The sequence below is a fragment of the Chelonoidis abingdonii genome, chromosome 2, assembly GCF_003597395.2.
Source record: "Chelonoidis abingdonii isolate Lonesome George chromosome 2, CheloAbing_2.0, whole genome shotgun sequence".
Lineage (NCBI taxonomy): Eukaryota > Metazoa > Chordata > Testudines > Testudinidae > Chelonoidis > Chelonoidis abingdonii.
The window spans coordinates 6463298-6486896 of NC_133770.1; the positions used below are offsets into that span (position 1 = coordinate 6463298).

At 41.2% G+C, this 23599-nt stretch overlaps 1 protein-coding gene across 7 annotated transcripts in view; it reads left to right on the forward strand.

Annotated features, from left to right (window-relative positions):
- The first annotated feature begins 3910 nt into the window (after positions 1-3910).
- Positions 3911-23599, forward strand: part of CCDC12 (coiled-coil domain containing 12) — a 63326-nt gene continuing 43637 nt past the window's right edge. For 3 of the 7 annotated variants that reach the window (XM_075062150.1, XM_075062151.1, XM_075062152.1), the window contains exons 1-2: positions 3911-3958; positions 10508-10570. In XM_075062150.1, coding sequence (XP_074918251.1) covers positions 3926-3958; positions 10508-10570 — 96 coding nt within the window. In that variant the 5' untranslated portion in view covers positions 3911-3925. Of the gene's footprint in view, positions 3959-10507; positions 10571-12290; positions 12348-17872; positions 17951-22660; positions 22786-23599 lie in introns of those variants that run through there. The other 4 variants (XM_032770647.2, XM_032770643.2, XM_032770646.2 and 1 more) reach the window with 4 other exon arrangements.

Genomic DNA, 23599 nt, shown 5'->3' on the forward strand with positions numbered 1-23599 from the left:
TGTTGATCATCGTAGCAGTGGAGATATGTCTACAGGTTTTGCATCTGTTGTTCTGGGAGGGTCTGGTGTTGTTTTGAGTTGGTATATCCTGATCTGTGGGGATCTTGCTTCTGATGATGAGCTTGAGATTGGAGGTGGTTTGAAGGCCAGAAGATGGGGTTCAGGAAAGATTTCTTTCAGGATGTGGTCCCCATTAAATATGGATTGCAGTTGTTTAATGATACCCCATATAGATTCCAGTGTGGGGCAGCAAGTGACAACTAGGGGTGTGAGTTTGGAGGTGGTTTTATTTCTGTATTGAAGCAGTTCTCTCAGAGTGTTTGGGCGGCCCATTCCATGATGCAAACTATTTCTCTGGTGCAGTGTCCTTGTTTGGTAAAGGCAGTTTTAAGTGTGTTAATGTATATATATCCTGGATTTTCTACTCAGAGCAAAGTCTGTGGTATCAGAGTTCCTGGCTGTGGATAACAAATTTCTTGATGTATTTTAGGTGGTTATTGGATCTGTCCAGGTAGGTGTGGTGGTCTGTGGGTTTCTTGTGTATATAGTTATCTGTAGGATTCCATTTCTGAAGCTGATAGTGGTGTCCAGGAAGGTGTGGGAGTGTTCTAGAGAGAGTTTAGCAGATGTGTGGTGGTTTTTGAAGTTGGGTGGAAATCTATGAGGGAGTTTAGGTCTTTTGTCCAGAGCACGTAAAAATCATTGATCTATCTCAGGTATATCATTGCTTTTGTGGTGCATTTATCCAGAAATTCTTTTTCAACATGACCCATGAAGAGGTTGGCATACTGGGAAGCCATCCTAGTACCCATTGTCTAAACCATGGAAACAGCAAAGTGTTTGCTGTTGAATGTAAAATTGTTGTGCATGAGGATGAAATGGATGAGTTTGGTGATGTATTTGAGGATGATATGAGGGTTGCCCATTATCTTGTAAATATTTGAGGCAGGCAACGCTGATGTCATTGTGAGGGATGTTGGTGTATAGGGAGGTGAAATCCATGGTCGCAAGGATGGTGTCTAACAGATTGGCTCTTGAGAAACCACCTTATTTGTACATCTGCATCTGTCTATTTTAGGATTTTGACTTTCCGGCAATCAGTGGATTCTTCAAAGGGCTACTTTATGAGCATGTACTGTGGTACATCTGTAAGTAGATGAAAACACTGTGTAAACTGGAGCATGCATTCGTTAGAATTATTGATGCCTCAATATATTCTAAACAGATTTTGGAATTAGGGTGACCAGATAGCAGGTGTGAAAAATCAGGACGGTGTGTGTGTGTGTGTGAGTGGGTAATATGAGCCCATATAAAAGTAAGCCCCAAATATCGGGACTGTCCCTATAAAATCAGGACATCTGGTCACCCTATTTGGAATCCATCTACCATATACTGTTTTGAAAACCGAGCATGTAAAATGGGGAAAACCTAGTTTTTCTTAGTTGCTGTTGGATACCACAGATGTGCCAAAGTGTGGTCCAAATAGTTTCGCTGTAGGGAGGCATTTTGATTTTAATTACAATACATAACAAAGTATGATTTAGTTCTTTCCTCACTGCTAGTACTATAGTGAAGCTGTGGGTCTGTGAATTATCCATATAAAAGAATCAGCTGAGCTGTTTTGCCTTTCTTGTGAGCTGAGCCCTTTTCACACAACCAGTTACTTAGTAATATTTTTAGCAATATATTTTCCAACAGTGCAGTTGTCTTAAGCACTGCTTTGTAACCTGGGGGTTGCTGTTTAATCTCTAATGTTGAAATAATTGTGTGTGTAACCTTTAGGTTGTGAAATGGGGGAGGAAATATTCATTGGCCGCTGCTGATGTGATAAAGTCTGTGGCTTGCTCTTGCTAGAGGAGGAAGCTGCTACCATATTGTTAATTCAGACTACTTGAGAGAGGGAGGATGGTTATTTAACAAAATTTGAGCTTTAAAATCAAGCACTGAAAATTGTGAGGCCTCACTGTGTGGTGAATTACTGAGTATTTGCATCTGCGTACTATTAGTTGGTTCCTTCTAAAAGATTTGGATGACAGGGGGGTTGGAATAGGGAGAAAAAGCTTTATTAGTGCAGAGATCAATCTCTCCATACAAATATACAGATACAAGGCATGTGCAGTGCAGCACGAATGCTAAGCACAAAAGTAGTAGATCTGTTTTAGAGGGAGGCTGTTAACCTGTAAGCTGATCGGTTTCAGACAAAGCTAAAACCAGTCTTAGGTTCTGCACTTGTGCTGTTTCCCCATCCAGTCTTTGTGGTTTTTTAATTTTTGTTTTCAATTTTCTAAAATGAGTTACTCTCTGCCATTGCAGTCTGAAAGACTCACACAAACGGAAAAATGACTATACAGGGGAAACAGTGAAAATGACTAGACACAGTGCTCCTAAATGCACAAAGGAAATAAATGGGGGATATTTTCCAGTGGTCTATCAATTAATAATAATTACTTTAACAAAAGTAGGTAAAATTTCAGACAAGTGGTTGTTTTTTATTTTTGTGTACTTGTTTCTTTGTCTTTGAATCATATCTAGCTTGTATGTTGTGTTTTTGACATAGGAAGACATAGTCAAACTAGACCGAGGAATTGTGGGGCTTCCATCACTTCCTTTGAGAGACAGATGTGGTGTAGAGCAGTGGCTCTCCACCTTTCCAGACTATTGTGCCCCTTTCAGGAGTCTGATTTGTCTTGCGTACCCTGAAGTTTCACCTTACTTAAAAACTACTTGCTAACACAATCAGACAAAAAAAATACAAAAGTGTCACAGCACACTGTTCCTGAGAAATTGCTTATTTTCTCATTTTTACAACATAATTATGAAATAAATCAATTGGAATATAAATACTGTACTTACATTTCAGTGTATATAGAGCAATATTTAAACAAGTCATTGCATGAAATTTTAGCTTGTACTGACTTCTCTAGTGCTTTTTATGTAGCATGTTGTAAACGAGGCAAATATCTGAATGAGTTGATGTGCCCCCTGGAAGATCTCTGCATAACCCCAGGAGTCCGCATACCTCTGGTTGAGAACCATTGGTATAGAGCTTAGGAAAACCAAATAGAGGCTGGTTCACATCCTCCTTTCCTGCTGATGGGTAAACTGAAGCTGAGAGGTGGGCACCTGCCTGTGGTCACATGACAAGTGAATGGTGAACTCAGAATTTCCTGGCTTCTAGTTCTACCTTTAGACTACAAGTCCACACACCTCCAAGGTGGCAGTCTCCTTCCTTCTGTATGGCAGCATGTGACCACATTTCATTTCTATTTCTTGCTATCTAGGTGTTTTCACGCTCTTTGCTTTTTAATTTTTAAAGCAGCTTTGTTGTTGGTTGAGGTGAGTATTTAACGGAACTAGGTTGCTACAAATAGATGCTAATGGCAAACTAAACGTGACTAACACTTTTTCCTGTGTTGATGCTTTTCGCAGTTTCCATAAGATGCTGCGTTCCAGTTTTGAATAAAAGCAGCAAAGCAGTCTAACACACTGGCATTTAGAGGCAAATCTTTGAAAACTGCTACAAACTCACTTGGATATCTTCCCTTTCCCCAGTGTAAAAACATTGTAATATAATAAAACCCGGTGATATCCCATATTTATTTTGTAAATGAGGATTAATTTTCACATGAGAAACTGCCAATAAGTTTATGGGATCGGATTTTCATGATACTCATTATCTTGATGTATTTTTGCATTGCCATGGTAATGGGCAGAGTTTTGACATCGTTTTTCCTTTTTTCCAGATATACTCATAAAAAAGATTAACTGCTCCTTTTCAACACAAACTGTGCTGCACTAAAACCTTGGCTCCTTTAATCTGCTGCTCAGTGGTCCCAGCTGTGCGTTCTGACTTTTTCTGCTGGAGCTTTTGAGTGGGGTCCATGGAAATAGATGACTGACATGAGGCATCTTTTCATCTGGTCGTATGCTCGCAGTGAATGGACACAAGATCCAGAGGGTAATGCAAAGGCAGACAAGTTATGAAATGAATACTAAACCTGAGTGTGACAGCTCTCCTATGGTACACATCCTCTATCCCTTTGCTTCAAATGAAACTTCTGATGTCACCTGCTTCCGGCCCATCAGAAATTTTTGTTCAGTTTGTTTAAATAGCCCAGTGTGGGAGAATCAGGGCACCTTTTTTGCACTGGACTTTAAACTACCTTGTTTTTTGAAGGAAGTGAGTAGTGAATCTGGGGGCAGCATCAACATGGTTTTGAGCCCTTGCTGTTAATCGCATGAAGTTGACTCACTTGAATTGAATAGCTTGCTGACTGTTAGAGAATAATGTGGTTAAAACGTGAGCTGAGCCCCTCCCGCCCACACACTTGTTTGACTCTCTTTTTCTAACACCTTCTCTGAAACTTGAAAATGTGTTTGGCTTCAGATCTGGTTAGGTTCCATTTGACAGCCCACTATCTCTTTTTAATGGGGCTTGACATTTGTTTCCTTTAAAATCTTAGTTCCCTAAATACAGCCAATGCATATCATTCTGCTATTCGAAATGTCTCGCACACAGCGTGAATGTTTCAAAGGTTATGTGTTTACACCCACAGAAAAATAATCTGAAACACAGATATTCAGTGGCTGGAAGGTAGGGGTGTATGTGTGTGTGAACTTTCAGATGCCTCCTTCGGCTGTGAAAGTGGTACAGAAAATTGGGAACCAAAATTGATTATCCTAAGTGGTAAATACCATCTGAATGGATTTAGGAAACTTGCAGTGGATGTTTCATAAAAGAATTACCCTCCTTGGATAGAGCCATGTGAGGGATATCATGGACGGGCCAAGCAATATAACAAAGAGGTGTAATGGAGTGATCACAGAGAGACGCCATGAGCATGACATGAGATGCCTGACGTTACAGGCTGGGTCTGAGATATATCGCTTTGCAAAGGGTCATAGCAGAAGGGGCAAGCTGGAATAGGAGGTTACATTCTCTGGAAGTATAAAATTTTGTTTATTCACTGTTACACAAAAGGTACCTGTCTAGATCAGCTTTTGCAGCAGTTAAAATGAGATTTGTATGCTGGTTCTTTTGTTTTATCTACCATTGTGTTCGTTCCTATTTTGCGTCATGGGCACTAATAGATTTATTCTTGCAACTCCTCTGTGAGGCATTACCCTGTTGTACAGATGGGGAATTGAGACACACAGGAAAGTCACACAAGAAGTCTATGGCAGAGCTGGTAATAAAACTTGGACCTTTTGAGTCCCAATTAGTGCCTTAGCCACAAGACCTTCCTTCCTTCTAATAAGTTTTTCTCTTATTAAATAAATCTTGTTTTACTAAACTCTGAGTGGGTTGGGGCTGTCTGGGAATTTCATGCTTGCTGTCTGAGATGAAACAACTGTCAAAGCCTCTAAGAGAAGATAGGGAAATAAGCGTGTTTGGCCCCAGCCCTTTGGGGATTCTCTGTCAAAGGGCACAGGCTAAGGATTCCTCTCCAGTAATGTGTCACTTCTATGGTCCTCTCACATGCACAGAGGATGTACTCAGTTACAGCAGACTAGAGGTGGGCTTAAGGAATTAAGGTGACAGGAGTATCGACAACTAGGAGAAAGGGGGAAAAGGGGTGCTTAATATCAGTGAAAAAAAATCTTCCGTACGATGCACTATTTTAAGTATTTATAAGAGACTCATTGCTTTGGTATCTAATCGCATCTCCAGCGGCTGTGGAATACTATTCCAAGAGAATGGTGGAAGTGCCGTTATTCGTCCAGTCTAGTTTTAAACGTACCGTGACAGTAGCAAATATTGCAAAAGGGAAGAATTCTGCACGGGCAGGCCAAAGGACTAGATAACTTATTAGAGTCCGTCCGTCTCCAGCATCTGATTCAGTTTCTGAGTTAGTGTGAGTGAGAGTATATAAAATCTGCATATACACATCTACCTTGATATAACGCTGTCCTTGGGAGCCAAAAAATCTTACCGCATTATAGGTGAAACCATGTTATATTGAACTTGCTTTGATCCACCAGAGTGCACAACCCCGCCCCCCTGGAGCGCTGCTTTACCGCGTTATATCCAAATTCGTGTTATATTGTGTCGCATTATATCGAGGTAGCAGTGTAGAAGCATAATATTGTAAGTCTTAAGAGACATGATCTAGTGAACTATGCATGTGAGTTGGGAATATGTGGGTTCAAATTCCAGCTCTGGCTTGCTGCATGGCCATAATCAAACTGCCCAACTCCAGTGTCCCCACCTGTAAAATGGAGATCGGTAGCTGCAGTTCATGGTTATTGAGGCTATAGTTGTATGGAATGCTGTGTAAATGCTACGTATTACCGACACAACAGGATAGTGCATTATAAATAGACACTTCTTGTGCAGGGATATTCCAAATATAGCTTTTTCTTATTTGTGCACCAACATTGCTCCCGTCCAACCCTCTGGGAGCAGCGTTAAACTGCAATTACAGAGCCAGCTGAATACTAGAGTGGGACTTTTTCCAAATTGTGTACAGTAAATAAACCCCATGCTCTGAACCTGTTCAGGGTAGATGAAGTTGGTTTGCTGAGCAGGGAAGTCTCCCAGCTCCAGTCCAAAAGCAGCTGCCACCGGTATTACAGACAGGTTGTGACATCAAGGTGAGGCGAGAGTAGCAGGAACGTGTATGCTCTTTAACCGCTACTCACACCATGGCGATGGGTGTGGTGTTACATCCTGAATAGAGCAGAACCAAATTCCCAGCACTGACTGCTAGTAGTGGAAGAATGCAAAGTGCACACATGGTAGGAAGATGAGGCTAGCTAACATCATGGGGTATCTTGTTTTTGGCCAGAAAATATCAACCAGCAAAGGGAACTAGGAGCTGTCCATGTGCTGTGACAGGTTCCCAGCTGAGTTCTCTTTCTCTAGCCCCTTTATGTACTACGTCACACTTTCACTGCAGCTCTAAACAGACAGCACGTCTGTAGCAGTGGAAAACTCTAACTAAACCAACCTAAGCTCTAACCTGGGGATCTCTCCACACTGAAGAGTGATGCATAGCATGGAGACTGGCAGCATGCCTTCTTCAAATGTGCTTTTTTCCCCTCTTCATTTTATTTTAGAAGATAGAGTGTAGCAGCAGCTTGTGTTCTCGAAAGCGGAGAACAAAGTGGCTGAGAAAATAGTTGCTGTGGTAACAACACAGCATAGTAAAGTTACATTACAAGGAGACAAAAATGTACACTTCACAGCTAGCCAAGGCTCTTTCTATTTAGGGCTCATCAAGAAAATAATATGCTATCACTGCAAAGCTCAAGTATTTAGATATGGAAACCTGCACACAAAATTGTTTCACCGGCAATGTACAAGACAGTTTGCAGTGACAAATTGTTAGTCATCTAAACCACGAAGAAATGTTACTTAGCTGTTCTATCTCGCTAGTCAATTTAGATAATGCCATTTGCAGGTGGAGTGTTTGTAGCAGTTAATCCTTTCAAGACTGGGCATGTCTGCCAAAGCATTTATTTGACAGTTAAGCAAATGTCTTTATTCCAAGAGTTCAAACAGAACACAACCTGACAAAAGAGCTAACATAAAAAGTAAAAAAAGTCTATTCTAAGTAAATCATATTTTGCATATCTGTAGCACCTTTGACCTAAGGCTTTCAAACTGCTTTGTGAATACTAAATTTCATGACTTCCCTGTGATGTAAGTAAGTAGCAGTCCCATTTATAGACTGGTAAACTGAGGCATAGGCAAGTTCTTTGGTCTCTCTAAGGTCGTGCTATATCAGTGGCAGAATTGGAGGTAGAACCTAGGACCCCTAATTCCAAGTCCCTTGGAGTAACCACTAGAGCAGTGGCTCTCAACCTCTCCTGACTACTGTAACCCTTTCAGGAGTCTGATTTGTCTTGCGTACTCCCAAATTTCACATCACTTAAAAATGACTAGCTTACAAAATCAGACCTAAAGATACAAAAGTGTCCCAGGAAATTGAAAATGTATTTACGTTCTCATTTTTACCATATAATTATCAGATGAATCAATTGGAATATAAATATTGTATTTACATGTCCATGTACAGTATATAGAGCAATATAAACAAGTCATATGAAATTTTAGTTTGTACTGTCTTTGCTAGTGCTTTTTATGTAGCCTGTAGTAAAATTAGGCAAATATCTAGATGAGTTGATGTACCCCCTGAAAGAGCTCTGTGTACCCCCAGGGGTGCAACCGCAGATTGGGACCCACTGCACGAGACCGCACTCCAGTGGTTGTGGCTGCACAGGCATGCAGGGCAAGTTCTAGGAAATGGAGCCAGATGAATAGAAGTGCACTACTTGGTGAGAGGTTTCAGAGGGGCAGCTGTATTAGTCTGTATCAGCAAAAACAACGAGGAGTCCTTGTAGCACCTTAGAGACTAACACATTTATTTGAGCATAAGCTTTTGTGGGCTACAGCCCCACTTCATCAGATGCATAGAGTGGAAAATACAGAGGCAGGTATAAATACACAGCACTTGAAAAGATGGGAGTTGCCTTACTGAGTGGGGGGGTCAGTGCTAATGAGGCCAATTCAGTTAGGATGGATGTGGCCCATTCCAACAGTTGACAAGAAGGTGTGAGTACAACAGAGGGAAAATAATTTTTTTGTAGTGATCCATCCACTCCCAGTCTTTATTCAGGCCTAATTTGATGGTGTCAAGTTTGCAAATTAATTCCAGTTCTGCAGTTTCTTGTTGAAGTCTGTTTTTGATGTGTTTGTGTTGAAGAATGGCCACTTTTAAGTCTGCTATTGAGCGTCCAGGGAGATTGAAGTGCTCTCCTACTGGTTTTTGAATGTTACAATTTTTGATGTCTGATTTGTGTCCATTTATTCTTTTGTGTAGAGATTGTCCGGTTTGTCCAGTGTACGTGGCAGAGATGCATTGCTGGCACATGATGGCATATATCACATTGGTAGATGTGCAGGTGAACGAGCCCCTGATGGTGTGGCTGATGTAGTTAGGTCCTATGATGGTGTCCCTAGAATAGATATGCGGACAGAATTGGCAACGGGCTTTGTTGCAGAGATTGGTTCTTGTGCCAGCAATTCCCCTCTGCCATGTTCAACAGAGGAAATGTTCTCCTTCTGAATCAGGCAATTCTGTGCCTAGCTACCAACTAACAAGAATTGCACAAAAGTAATTGAATCTTTAACCAGATGTTCTAGCCTCTCCAAAAGACAGCAGTAGGTAGATGGCATAATTGTTCTTTTATGCAAAACTTAAATATTCCAGAATTTAAAATAACTAGTGATAGTCTTATTCTGGATGGAATTTGGATTCTTGGTTAATATGTCAGATACTGTAAAATAGTGGTCTTTTTTAAAAGCTTCTTTTAAATCTGTGTTACAGTTGCAATGGATGCCTTATGGAGAAATATCAGTCAAATCTACTGCCACTTCCTTTTGAGAATACACACATACTGTTTACCAGTTCTTTCTCCTAAAATTCACATTTAGATTCCTTTCCCATCTGTTTTAACATTTGTAAAAATACAGCTATAAATCCTTTCCACATGCCTTCCTATTGTAATTTCTCTGGCTGGTCCAGGAGTTTTGGCTAAAGAGATATTTTTTTCTGTATTAGCCCTATCTTATTACCTAATTATTTCTTTTCAAATGGAACATACGCTACTTCAGCGTCGTTCAGAACAAAGCTATGTTCACACCTTCCCTCCTCAAGACTTATATGTGGAAATTGTCCCCTGTTCTTAGGAATTATGCTTAGTAGGGTCAGAACTGTAGAGACTTCACCCAAACCTTGGTTTCTGCAGTCAGATCCCTTCACAGTGTGATCTCATCCAGCTTCATAAGATAAGGTAGCATTGATCTGTACTTGATTAGGAGACCTAGAAAAAACCCAAATGTTGTAAGCAATGGCTTTGGGCATTCACAGAGGACACACTTCCCGTAGAAGTATTGTAGCAGTGCCCTAGCATATCGGGGAATGCTGGGTTTGTGGGGGCTGGTCTTGCCGATGAGATGAAAAGCCTAATGTTCTTGCTGACCTCTTGTGGTCTTTGCAGATCCCATGACGCTCTCTTTGCAAGACGAGGAGTGCTAATTTCAGTATGTGGGCCAAATTCTGTGTTGTATAATTATACTCTGCCTCCCTGATTTTGCCATACATTTGTTCATCGCATTATTCATTTTTGTCCTTAAACTTGTGTGGTGTTGCTGGGTGCTGTTGCCACCAGTCACTACCGAAATGTAGCTGGCATTGTAATGCTATCATGTGGTGTTTGAATATTTGATCATCTGTTAAGGATGTTAAGATCTTTAGAGAATCACATCCAAATTTAGGAGAGTTCTCATTTTTGGCAGGTGTTTTTTTTTTTTTTTTACAAATGATAAGCAGCTTTGTAACTGTGAACTTTGAACTGCTCTTCAACCCAAATTGTGCAATTTTGTATTTCTATGTAGCTCTTTTCATTTAATACTAATGCATTCTGCTTATGTAGCGGCTTTCAGCAGTAAATCTCAAAGCACTTTGCAAAAGTGAGTAAGTATCATCCTTATGTTTCGTAGGTGTGTAAACTGAAGCACAGAAAGCAACTTGTCCGAAGTCTCAGAGCAAGGAATAGAACCCAGGTCTCTGGACTCCTTTGCCCTGCCTGTTACACTATGCTGACCTCAAGTTTTAATCACTGCTGGGGTTGACAGAAGATTTTCCATTGTTACTATTTTTTGACAGAAAGTTGGGCTTGTGACTAAATGGAATGTTTCATAAAAAGCTTCTGCTTTCTCTGGAAGTCTTCTGATTTTTTTTTTCACTGAAAAATTGAACCCTGCAAAATGAAATTTTCAACCAAAATTCTAAATACATTTGAGTTAGGTGGGAGGAGGTGTTCTGTTCCCTCATTTCCACATTCTCCTCTGTTAGCTAGGCTTCCACTCCCATGGTGAGCTGTCCTATAAAGGAGAATGAGATCATGAGGCCCTGCGGCAGTATTTCCGAGTTTCACTATTTTGGTTTTTCATTTTTGCCGAAAAGTAGAAATTTTCTGCTAGGACGGGGAACTCTATTTTCCAAACAGCTGTGTTTCCTACCCTATTGCTGACTTGCACAGTGGCTTTGGGCAAGTCACTTAACACTCAAGAGATGTGCTGAGACACTTTATAATTAAAACATTGTTCTTCAATAACATCCAATTACTAGAACGATTTAATCTTTCTAAACACATTGGATAAATGTCACGCCTTCTGTCCAGGCACTTGACTTGCTTTTCAGGCATGATGTTCATTTAGTCTCCCAACATTTCTGTTAGAAAGATATGTACTATCCCTATTTCACATACGGGGCACTGAGCAATCCTATTACTACTGGCATAGGAGTGCTAGGTGAACAGACATCCATGTGCAAAGATGAGTTATGATTGCAGACCTCTGAGCCCAAGATGAGTTTATCCCATTGATTTGTATGATGGGATGATGATTTATATGACAATATTTCGCTATTTCCTATCCCATTCACTAAGTCTATGTCTATACTACAGACTATGCAGTGGCAAAACTGTACCGCTATAGCTGTGTTGCTGTAAGGTCTTCCATGTAGACACTTCTTGCCTGTAGGAGAGAGCTCTCCTGTCAGAATAGCACTGTCCACACCAGCACTTTTGTTGGTGAAACTTAGTCAAGGGTGTGATTTTTTTCACACCCCGACCGACAAATGTGCTAGTGTAGACAAAGCCTAAGCATTCAGTTGGTAAAGTGTTTTGAGATCCATTTAGCTAGATAACTGCTAGATGATTCTCACTTTAGGCTTTCCAGTTTGTTTAGTTCCTGTATTGCTTCAGAGCTCATCGTCCTTTATAGATAATGACAAGATGAGAAAATCTTAACTCTCTTTGTGAACAAACAGGTTTCTCCAGAAATGTTCTGCCTGGAAGAACAAGTTGAATGCACACGAGCTTTTTAAGAAAAAGAAAAACCCATGGCTGCGGAGCTGGGGAAGTAGGCTCATGTTCTTGCATGGTTGACTGGCACTGCCTTTCAGCAGGGTTTTTTGTTTAATTCATGAAGGGAAAAAGAAACTCCAGAAAATAGGTTAATCATCAGCTCCAAAAATGCAGAATTAGATCTGTCTTGCACCCAAGTGGGAATGCTTAATTACTGTGTGCAAAGCTGTGAAATTCTCCCTGTATAGTTTGAGACCAACCTGTTTTGTAAATATAGGGGCAGGGATGGGGAAAGTTCATCTGCCAAGAGAAGTTTCTGCTTGGTTCTAGCTAAAATTTTTATCTCTTATCAGGTCCTTGCATGTAAAAACAAACCTCCCTGTTTTTTTTGTTTTTTTTTTGTTGTTGACAGAGAAGTGAAACCGGCCATGTGTGGCATTTCTTTTTGTTTTTGCCCTAAGATAGCAAAGGTACCAGTCTAGCTGAAATGTTTCTAAAAACTGAACAAGTCAACTGGTCTTTTCCCCCAACCCTAGGAAAAAGAACAGTTCTCATTATCCAAGATCATTTAAAAATGGTCTCGGGTTTAATAAAATTTGCTCTGGGGTTTTTGACAGCTAAGAGTTTCTTGTTTGTTTGCTCAGTGTGAAACACAGGGGAGAGTTTCTGCTCTGGGTGATGGAACGGAAGTGTGCAGTCTGTATAGTAGAAAGTGATCTGGGACCACATCAAGCAAATTGTTTCCCAGTTCTTTAAAATACAGCACTGAGGATTATTTCTTGGTTTTATAAATTGCGTTGAACAATGCAGAGATTATCGTAGCACATGATGTACTGTAAATTGGTTACCATATGTTGGAAGGAATGCATCTTGCAAGCTATTGGTTTGTCAAACTCAGAAGATAAGTCTTCACTGTCTATATAAGAAGTTACTTTTGTTTTGTCCTCCCACAGTGTCTGTTCCATTGGATGGAAGGTCAGGCCCACTCACAGGTGGGAACACATTGCTATGTAGTTTTGAATCCTATGCTAGAATGAATGTATTTCAGGAACTGATACACATTTTAAGAGAGCTGATGCACATTCTTAATTGAATAAATCATTGTGAGATGATTGTACCTGCCAGATTCTACTATTCCATCTAGGTTAATTCATGGGATGTGGGATGGTTTTCTGCTATCTGCAGATGTCAAGAATCACAGATTATTAGGGTTGGAAGGGACTTCAGGAGGTCATCTAGTCCAACCCCCATGCTCAAAGCAGGACCAATCCCCAAATGGCCCCTTTCAGGATTGAACTCACAACCCTGGGGTTAGTAGGCCAGTGCTCAAACCACTGAGATAGGTAGTCCCTTATGAGGGCTTGTTTCATTTAAGGCATTAGCCATAATAGAGGGGATTTCCTCGGGGAAAGTATCTAGACTCAGATGCAAGACAAACACCAGTTTACCTCTGAAATATTACAGAGGTACAGCATTAGTTCACATTTGCTTTTTGATGCTCTTGCAAATTGGCAGCTGTGACCATGTTCATGTGAGAGCATTTTCCCAACAGCAAAGACAAAGCTCCCTACTGGCTCCTGCAGTGAAGGGTGCATCACATTTCTCAGCAGCATTCTGTGTTGACTTAAACAAAGCTGTTTCATTATGGGATCATGATCCCCTCTGAAGGTGTTGAAAAACCTCATGGGAACACTTCTTGCAGTAATAAGAAAAGAGAATACTAAAAACACCTGCCAAAGAGATTCTGTTAATAGCAGTTCCCTCTCAACACATTTGAAGAAAGTGCCAACTTCTAATGCCACAGAGTAATGCAGTAGCATTGATCAATACAAGTAAAATCTATACAAATCACTTACTGGGAAAGGGAATTGTTAGAGTAGCATCCCACACACTCAGGAACTCTAGTGGTTCCGTAATGACTGGATCTGGAGGTTTGGCGTTTGGAAAAACGTTTTGAAAAAGAATTTTAAGTACTTAAAACAATAACAACCTATCAAGGGATCATTAAGGACTTTACTTAAGGTGACAGAGCAAGTTTGGAATTAAAATTGTGGATTGGTTCTTGGCTAACCCATTGTACCAAAGTCTTGAACTATTACAGAGAGATTATCGCCTCTGAATAGATAAGGTTGAGCCATTGTTATGTGCTATTTTTACACCTTCCACCCCCTTATAACTTTGGTTTGGCCTAGATAATGCCACACTTTCTTGGTGGTAAAGGGTAATGTTTTTGGAGCATTGGTTCACTAAGCTATTTAAAAACAATAGACAAACCCTGATTTAAAATCTTCGTTTTTGTTTATCTCCTTCCGGCTCAAAAGTGGCTTGTTTCTGCCCCCTTCGTATTTTTCATATAGTTAAATCTCATTGCAAGTTCATGTGACTGCACCCTGGATTCTGCAGCTATAGCTGGTAAATAAAACTATTAATCTCTGTGTATAGCTTTGGTTTCTGCGGAACTTCTGTGCCATTAATTTCAGTTGTGATAGCAACTGTGCTGTCAATTGCAAAATACATCCACGGATACTTCACATTTAACAGTAGTTGTTGAAAGAAAATACTTAGGCACTGACGTTTGGATAATACAAGTATATTTAGAATAGCAAACCCACCATTTCATGAATTTAAGGTTATTGTGATGAAAATTGTATTTCTTTATACATGTATGAGAAACGTGTTCGTGTTGATTAGGTAGGACATGGAAGAATTGGTGTCTGTAGTTATTTGCTTAGGATTTGTAGAGGCATTGATGTGAAAGCAGGATATTTAGTTTTCGGAGCCTATTCCACACCTTCTGATTGTTCCTCATGTGAAGTCACAATGTTTTGTCTGTGATTTAATCATTTCCATAGCAACCGACTGTGATTGAACAGGTTTTTGTGACTTCAATAAGGAATAAGCACGAGGAACAGAGAGGTTCTTGAAAACAGTCATGTTTTTATACTTTGATAAACAGGGAGGGTATAAGAAAATTGTTTCTAAATAGTGGTTTGTCACAAAGTATCAATGGATCTTTAAGACCTGAATATGTAGTTATGAATTTTTATGTTTTTCTGCCTCTCCTCTGTAAATATTAAAATGAAGCTTTTTTACTACTTGCTTTTATTCGTATTAACCACCCTGTCAGGGAATTAAAATTGCTTGATCTTTTGGTATTTGTGTAAAAATTCACAGGTCGCCAATGGAAACTCAACTACCCAATGGTGTTGTAATGTGGATGGCACTTAATGATCCTCTTGCGTTTTCCATTTGTGGTACTAAGAGAATTAAATGTCCCAAAACTTTTGTTAATGCAGAATTAAGGTTACCTAGTGGTGCCTCATGCCCTTCCAGAATGTGGAGACTGACTATGTTTCTGAGAACCAGGCAATACAAAGTTAGGATACATGCCACCTGCTTCTATTTTATATTCATTTTATAATTGGAGATATACCAATCTCCTAGAACTGGAAGGGACCTTGAAAGGTCATTGAGTCCAGCCCCCTGCCTTCACTAGCAGGACCAATTTTTGCCCCAGATCCCTAGGTGACCCCCTCAAGGATTGAACTCACAACCCTGGGTTTAGCAGGCCAATGCTCAAACCACTGTGCTATGCCTCCCTCCCACCCAATACAACCTTTCCTCTACCTTCTCTTAAGTGAAGCCCCCCATGCCAATAACACACAGAGTAACACTCGTCCCTCACAGATGCTACAGAACACTCCAGGAACAGAGCATATAAGCACTGCAGGACACAGTCTAACTGTTAACACCTTCTCTTTGCTAAGGCAAAACTTGGGGTTAGGTCAGGTGTAGCAAACAGGAGCTACAGTACCTACACCTCTGACCTACTCCATACAAACCACCCCAGTCCTGCTAATTGTTAGCAAATCTTCAACCTTGGCCAGAGGATTTCTTCTGACACTGCCTTCCTTACCCCTCACTGTGCCCCCAGAATGCTGACAGTTCCCATGGCAAGAAGACACCCCTTCATGCACATCTAGTGACACGGCCTACAAAATTCAGCCCCGAAATGAGGCATATTTGCTCTCTCAAGGTAAACGTGCCCCTCTTCTCATATCATAGAGACAGCTCTGCCAAGCTGTTACAACAAATCCCTCTACTATTCAGTACAGCTCCAGCTAACGCAGCTGGAATGCATGCAGAGAAGTGCTGAAATTCAGATCTGTGGAATACCAACAATGGCACATTCTCTTAGTTCTTCCTCATAGCTACTTACTATAGATTCACATATTTTAATACTAGAAGGTACCACTAGATCATGTAGTTTGACCTCTTGTATACCACAGACCAGAGAATTTCATCTAGTTACTCCTGTATTGAGCCTAATAACTTGTGATTGACTGACTAGAGCATCTTCCAATAAAGCATCCAGTCTTGATTTGAAGATGACAAGAAATGGAGAACCTGCCACTTTTCTTGGTGGTTTAATATTTGCACCACCCTTGCTGAACCATTCCCAGCTCCGGGGGTGGGGGCTGGGGTGGGGGCAGGGTTAAGATTGCACTGAGGAGCTGGCTTGTCAATTAACTCTTTGGAGATTTGAAGTTAGGCATGCTTCACTTTTGGGAACAGCACGAGGCACCACTGGGCAACCTTAACTCCGTGTTAATGAAGTTTTGGAGCATTTAATTTCCTTCATTTGTTAAAAACAAAAAATGTTCAGCATCCCCATGTACTGTAGCTCTGCTTTCTTCCTCCACTGCTTGTGAGTTGTTGTATTATTTTTTGCTTATGATCTTCCTTTCTGCTTATTAACATTAAGACACAAAGTTGTATCTTATGTTCCTAACTCCTCACTGAAACAGCTTTTTGAATGTGTGTGTATCTGTGTCCAACCAGCTGCTGTTAGCCTTAAGCCAAGAACACTATCAAAATGGGGAAATCTACATTGATTTCTGCTGGACAAATTACTCTATGCACCTGGATAATACTCATGTCTGTGTATTTACCTAGATACTGCAGCCTTCAAATTGGTGTCTGGTCACTAGCAGAACCGTGTAAGCAAAATTTGACCTGGGGGATTTGTGTTCTCCACCATTCCACTGAGACTCCGAGGAAAGGAAGTTCATATTGATTCGTGGGAGACAGAGGAGGTGCCATCTGGCCCATTCTGAAGACACTGTCGGAAAGGAAGTAGTTGGTTGTCTAGGAGCCAGTGATTATGACCAGACTGCAGTTAGGATGGGCGAACAGGATGGTTCTAACCAGTAATATATATACCTGGTGCTTCAAAAAGGCTAATTTCTTAAAGATGAAGAAACTTCTGAGTGGAATTGAGTGGGAGGAAATATTTAGACAGAAAATTGTGAATGAAAATTGGTAGTTTTAGAGGGCAGAAAAGCCACAATTCTGTAGTTAAGAAAGGGGACAATTCAGGGTAAAAGCCCAACAGGGTTTAGAGGGGAAATAAATGCTGCAATTAAATAAAAAAGGAAGAAACAAAAAATAGAAAAAGGAGAGGCAGACAGCAATCAATATAAATTATAAATTATGAAGTGTAGAAAATCGGTAAGGGAAGCTAAAAACATCAGGTGTAAATCCGTGGCTGGCAGAGCCAAAGAGAAAAATGAGTTTTTATTGGGAACATAAAAATCCTAAAATTGGGAAAATTGTTAAGAATGGTACAGAAAAGGAAGAAGGTTCAATATATCTATTTGGAAAGAAGTAGAGTTCTGCACTAGCATCACCCACTACATGCATCCGACGAAGTGGATATTCACCCATGAAAGCTCATGCTCCAATACGTCTGTTAGTCTATAAGGTGCCACAGGACTCTCTGCTGCTTTTACAGATCCAGACTAACATGGCTACCCCTCTGATACTTGACACAAGAGAATGAATTACTGTCGAGGACATTAGTAGCTAACTAAGGAGGATGTTGGACAACACGTATTAAGGATAAACATTTTAAAATCTACAGGACCAGATAACTTGCACCCAAGTGTCCTCAAAGATGAAGCAGATCACTGGCCAGCCGAAGTTAGATTTTAATAAATCTTGGAATACTGGGGAAATTCTAGAAGGCCGGAAAATGCTTCTATCTTGCCAGTATTCGAAAAGGATAAACAGGGTAACCTGGGTGATTATAGTCTGATTTGTCTGGCATCGATCCCAGCAAAATATTGGAAAAGCTGATTCAGGCAATAAAGAATCAAAGGATTGGAATATAATTGGTGCCAGTTATCATACTTTTACAGAAAACAGGTCTTGTCAAACAAACCTGATACCATTTTTTAAGATTACAAACTTGGTTGATAAAGTGAAGTATGTAGATCAGTGGTGGGCAACTTGTGGCCTGCAGGCCACATGAGGCCCCCTGCTAGGGTAATCTACATGTCCCTGTGGCGCACACCACTTCCCACAGCTCCCATTGGCCGGAGATGGTGAACCACAACCTCTGGGAGCTGCAGGCAGCTGTGCCTGCAGATGGTCAATGTAAACAAACTGTCTCGCAGCCTGCCAGCAGATTACCCTGATGGGCTGCAGGTTGCCCATCACTGTTGTAGGTAGAACAGACTTAGAATTTTGTAAGGCATTTGGCTTAATACTGTACAACATTCTCATTAGAAAATTAGCACAATACAATGTCAAAGAAGCACACATTCAGTGGATTAAAAACTGGCTAACTTACAGATCTCAAAGTAGTTGTCAATGGGAATTATCGAATGGGGATGTTTCTAGTGGGGTTCTGCAACAATCATAGAATCATAGAATATCAGGGTTTAAAGGGACCTCAAGAGGTCATCTAGTCCAACCCCCTTCTCAGAGCAGGACCAATTCCCAACTAAATCATCCCAGCCAGGGCTTTATCAAGCCTGACCTTAAAATCCTCTAAGGAAGGAGATTCCACCACCTCCCTAGGGAACCCATTCCAGTGTTTCACCACTCTCTGAGTGATAAAGTTTTTCCTAATATCCAACCTAAACCTCCCCCAATATTAGGTCTGACCCCATTCAATATTGTTGTCAGTGATATGGACGTAAATATAAAATCATTGCTGATATTAAAAAAATTGTGGATGACACAGAGATCGGTGGCGTGGTAAATGAAGAGGACAGGGCAGTCATACAGAGTAATCTGGATTGCTTGGTAAAATGGGTCATTGAAACAAAAATGTATTTTAATACAGCCAAATGCAAAGTTACACATGCGGGAACAATGGATGTCGGGCATACCTACAGAATGTTGGAATGCATCCTGAAAAGCAGGGACTCAAAGGATTTAGGGGCGTAGTAGATAAGAAAATCAGCGTGACCTTGCATTGGCGAAAGGGGCCAGTTTGATCCTTGGATGTATAAACTGGGAGGAGAGAGATGAGTTTTCCTCTGTGTATGGCATTGGTGAGATCAGTAATGCAGTACTCCATCTGGTTCTGGTGGCCACCTTTTAAAATGGAAGTTGAAAAATTGAATAGGTTGCAGAAAAGAGCACCACAAAAAGGATTCGAGGACTGGAGGAAAAGCTTCACAGTGAGAGATTTACAGCTGTATCTGCTTAGTTTATTGAAAAGAAGACTAAGAGCTGATTTGACTGCAGTGCATGAGTACCTTCGTGGGGAGAAAATACTGGGCACTAAAGGACTCTTTAAACTAACAGAGAAAGGCATATCAAGAAATGATGGCTGGAAGTTTAAACCAGACAAATTCAGATTAAAAATTAGGCACAAATTTTTAACAGGGAGGATGATTAACCACTGGACCAAACTACCAAGAGAAGTGATGGAATCTTCATTTCCTTATATCTTCATGTCAAGACTAGATGTCTTTCTGGAAGATCTGCTTTAGTCATACACAAGTTATTGGGCTTAATACAGGGGACTAATTAAGAAAGGGATAGATAATAGGACAGAAAATATTATATTGCCTCTACATAAATCCATGGTACGCCCACATCTTGAATACTGTGTGCAGATGTGGTCGCCCCATCTCAAAAAAGATATATTGGAACGGGAAAAGGTTCAGAAAAGGGCAACAAAAATGATGAGAGGTATGTAACATCTTCTATATGAGGAGAGATTAATAAGACTGGGACTTTTCAGCTTTGAAAAGAGACTGCTAAGGGCAGATATGACTCAGGTCTAGAACATCATCACTGGTGTAGAGAAAGTAGAAGAGGAAGTGTTGTTTACTGCTTCTCATAACACAAGAACTAGGGGTCACCAAATGAAATTAATAGGCAGCAAGTTTAAAACCAAATAAAAGGAAGTATTTCTTCACACACTACACAGTCAACCTGTGGAACTCCTTGCCAGAAGATGTTGTGAAGCCAGGACCATAACAGCGTTCAAAAAAGAGCTAGAAAAGTTCATGGAGGATAGGTCCATCAAGGTCTATTAGTCAGGATGGGCAGGAATGGTGTCCTTAGCCTCTGTTTGCCAGAAGCTGGGAATGAGCCACAGGGGATGGATCACTTGATGACGACCTGTTCTATTCATTTCCTCTGGGGCACTTGGCACTGTCCATTGTCAGAAGACAGGATACTGGGTTAGATGGACCTTTGGTCTGACCCAGTAGGGCTATTCTTATGTTCTTATGGTATCTGGATGAAATTCGGTGTCCTGTGACTGACAGATGGTCAGGCTAGGTGACTTAAGTTCCTCTTGGCTTTATTGCATATATCTATGAATGCAAATGCAAAGAGATGGCTCTTCTCTAGCTCTTAAGGGGATAGTTAATTGATTGTATAGTTAATTGATAAGGTCCTGCTGTTGAAAAAGCCTTATAGCCTTGCCTTGGCTCTATTAATTTTGTATTTGTCATGACAGTGCCGGTCTGTACTCACGATGACAAGCACAATATCCTCAGGTAGTCGAGGCCTGTCCACTGAGGCCTTTGTAGATTGGGACCAGGACACTGAAATATATTGGTACTGAACAGTGGCCCAAAGAAACATGGAGCTGTGGGATGATTTGCTCCTGTTACTCTGCTCTAGTTGGAAGATGCAGGGCTGCACACTGAACTAAGTGGAGCTGCTTTGCAGCCTTCACTGTCCCCCAGTTTTAGGACATTACAGTAATCCAGCTGGGAGGTGATAAACCAGGGATAGGGAACCTATGGCATGCGTGCCGAAGGCGGCACTCGAGCTGATTTTCAGTGGCACTCACACTGCCTGGGTCCTGGCCACCAGTCCGGGGGACTCTGCATTTTAATTTAATTTTAAATAAAGCATCTTAAACATTTTAAAAACCTTATTTACTTTACATACAACAATAGTTTAGTTATATATTATAGACTTCTAGAAAGAGACCTTCTAAAAATGGTAAAATGTATGACTGGCACGCGAAACCTTAAATTAGAGTGAATAAATGAAGATTCGGCACAGCACTTCTGAAAGATTGCCGACCTCTGTGATAAACCCACAGGTCACTGTAGCATCTGACAGGATCGGGCTTACTCTGTTGATCAGGTGAGGAGAAGGATACCCGTGTTGCATGGCACACAATCTCAGATGTAACACTAAATTGTATAAAGAGGAGAAGCAGGAGGTTGAAGTACCTGCTGAGACCACATTCCCTCTTGCTGACCAGCAAGGTGTACTGTCCCATGCCGTTCATGCTTGAGTTCAGGAAGCTGGTGTGGTACATAACCTGGTGGTTTCCCAAAAAATGCTGCAGGCGTTTGAGGATATTGATACTGCAATGGAGGGTATAGACCTTGTGATCTGAGCAAAGTCCTTTCGATGCTACCAATAATCCTTAGCATAGAAAGGCAGCTCTTTGGGTGTAGATGGTGAGTGCTGGGACAGCAATGGCCCAGAGGCTGGAAGAAAAGCAGGGGGCGGTTTCTTGCTGACGGTTGGCTACACCCACCATATGTATTTTTCTGTAGTGTCGCCATCTGGCATTTGCTTAGTGTACTGCAGCCAAATGTATCTTTGCCATCTGTCACTTGCTAAGGGAATAAGAAGATAATACTTGGACACTGACTATACCCTAACTTCCATCAAATATTCTTGCAGGGCCCAGATTCTGCAGTCTTATGTGTCCACGTATATTCTTTTAAGTTGGGCTATTACCAGTTTGTTCTTTGTGAGTCTTTGCCACTAGCATTGTGTAGCATTGGGATGCTAGTCCTCTTTGAATAATTCAGCGTCAGCCTTTGGGGCAGAGGAAAGGGGAGTTGTCTTTATCAGGAAATAGTCTAGTCCCCTTTAACGTTTTTGTAAAACAAAGTCCTTTTTATCTTAAACCTTGTTGCTTTATTAATGCCCTACCTTATCCACCCACAAGTAATTTTAATATTGGTGGTTTCAGGCCAAAAGTAATGGATGAGGATTGCAACGTTTGAGAACTAAGTAACTAACATGTGTGTGTATGTATGTATATATATGTGTGTGTGCGTGTGTGTGTGTATATATATATATATAATGCACTGCTCATTTACAATCTGGTAGTTACTTAGTTCTCAAACATTGCAATCCAGATATATGTATATTTTTCCCTGGTAGTTCATCCAAGGGCTGTCTATGCCCAGCAGACTGAGATATGAAAGAGACTTTCATTTGCAGGCAGCTAGCATGCAGTTTTGTAGGCCTTAGCTATACAGCTACCTCCAGTGGTGTGACTTACTATTGCTAATAACCAGCATTGTTGGAGTCTCACCACAGGGCATACCAGAAAGAGGATGTGCTAGAAATAAGAAATAAGGGCAGAGCAATACAAGGGTTGTTTTCAGCTCCCCCTGCTGCTTTCAGTTTAAATACAAGAAAACAAAGGTGAAGCCTCTCTGGCTAGTGCCTTGAACTGACTTATTGCTCCGCAGACTTGTGGAAATTGACCACCTCCAAGGAAGGAAAACAACTGGAGCATTTGAAATGTGGAGCTATTACTGGAAATAGAAGCCAATAGCTGGGGAGTGCAGTGTTGCGAAGAGAAATGTTTCCTCTCCTGGAGCTTGAGAAATGAAAGTTAGTGTTGTGTTGTACATGAGCAGTAAGCAGAAGTGGAGACCATCTGGAGAAGATGATGGTGGAAGGCAGCTTGCCAAGGAAGAAGCTGCAGGGAAGGCAGAGGGGGGAAGTAGCAGACAACAGGGCTGCAATGAATTTCACTATATTAATTGTATGATTGCTTTTTTAGGAAATGCACATGTTCAGATAGGAATCCCAGATGGTTGGTGGAACTCAGAGTGTGCTGGAAAGGACAGACAGGTGGCTGCAAAAAACGCAACAGAACCATAAGCTGGGCTAAAATGGCGCAATGAAGGGCTTGTTTCCCAGTATTCGTAAATAATCAGGATAGTGCCGTCTGGTGAGCGAATCAAGGTCAGCTCCCAGACTACTGCACTGGGCAGCACAGCATGGGGAGGAGGTGACCAGCCCTCTGTGGAGGAAGAAGTGGTTCAGGACTGTTTAGAAAAGCTGGACAAGCGCAAGTCCATGGGGCCGGATGCGCTGCATCTGAGGGTACTAAATGACTTGGCTGATGTGATTGCAGAGCCATTGGCCATTATCTTTGAAAACTCATGGCAATTGGGGGAGGTGGCCTGGATGACTGGAAAAAGGCTACTGTAGTGCCCATCTTTAAAAACAGGGAAGGAGGAGGATCCGGGGAACTACAAGCCAGTCAGCCTCACCTCAGTCCCTGGAAAAATCAAGGAGCAAGTCCTCAAGAAATCAATTCTGAAGCACTTAGAGGAGAGGAAAGTGATCAGGAACAGTCAGCATGGATTCACCAAGGGCAAGTCATGCCTGACTAACCTAATTGCCTTCTATGAGGAGA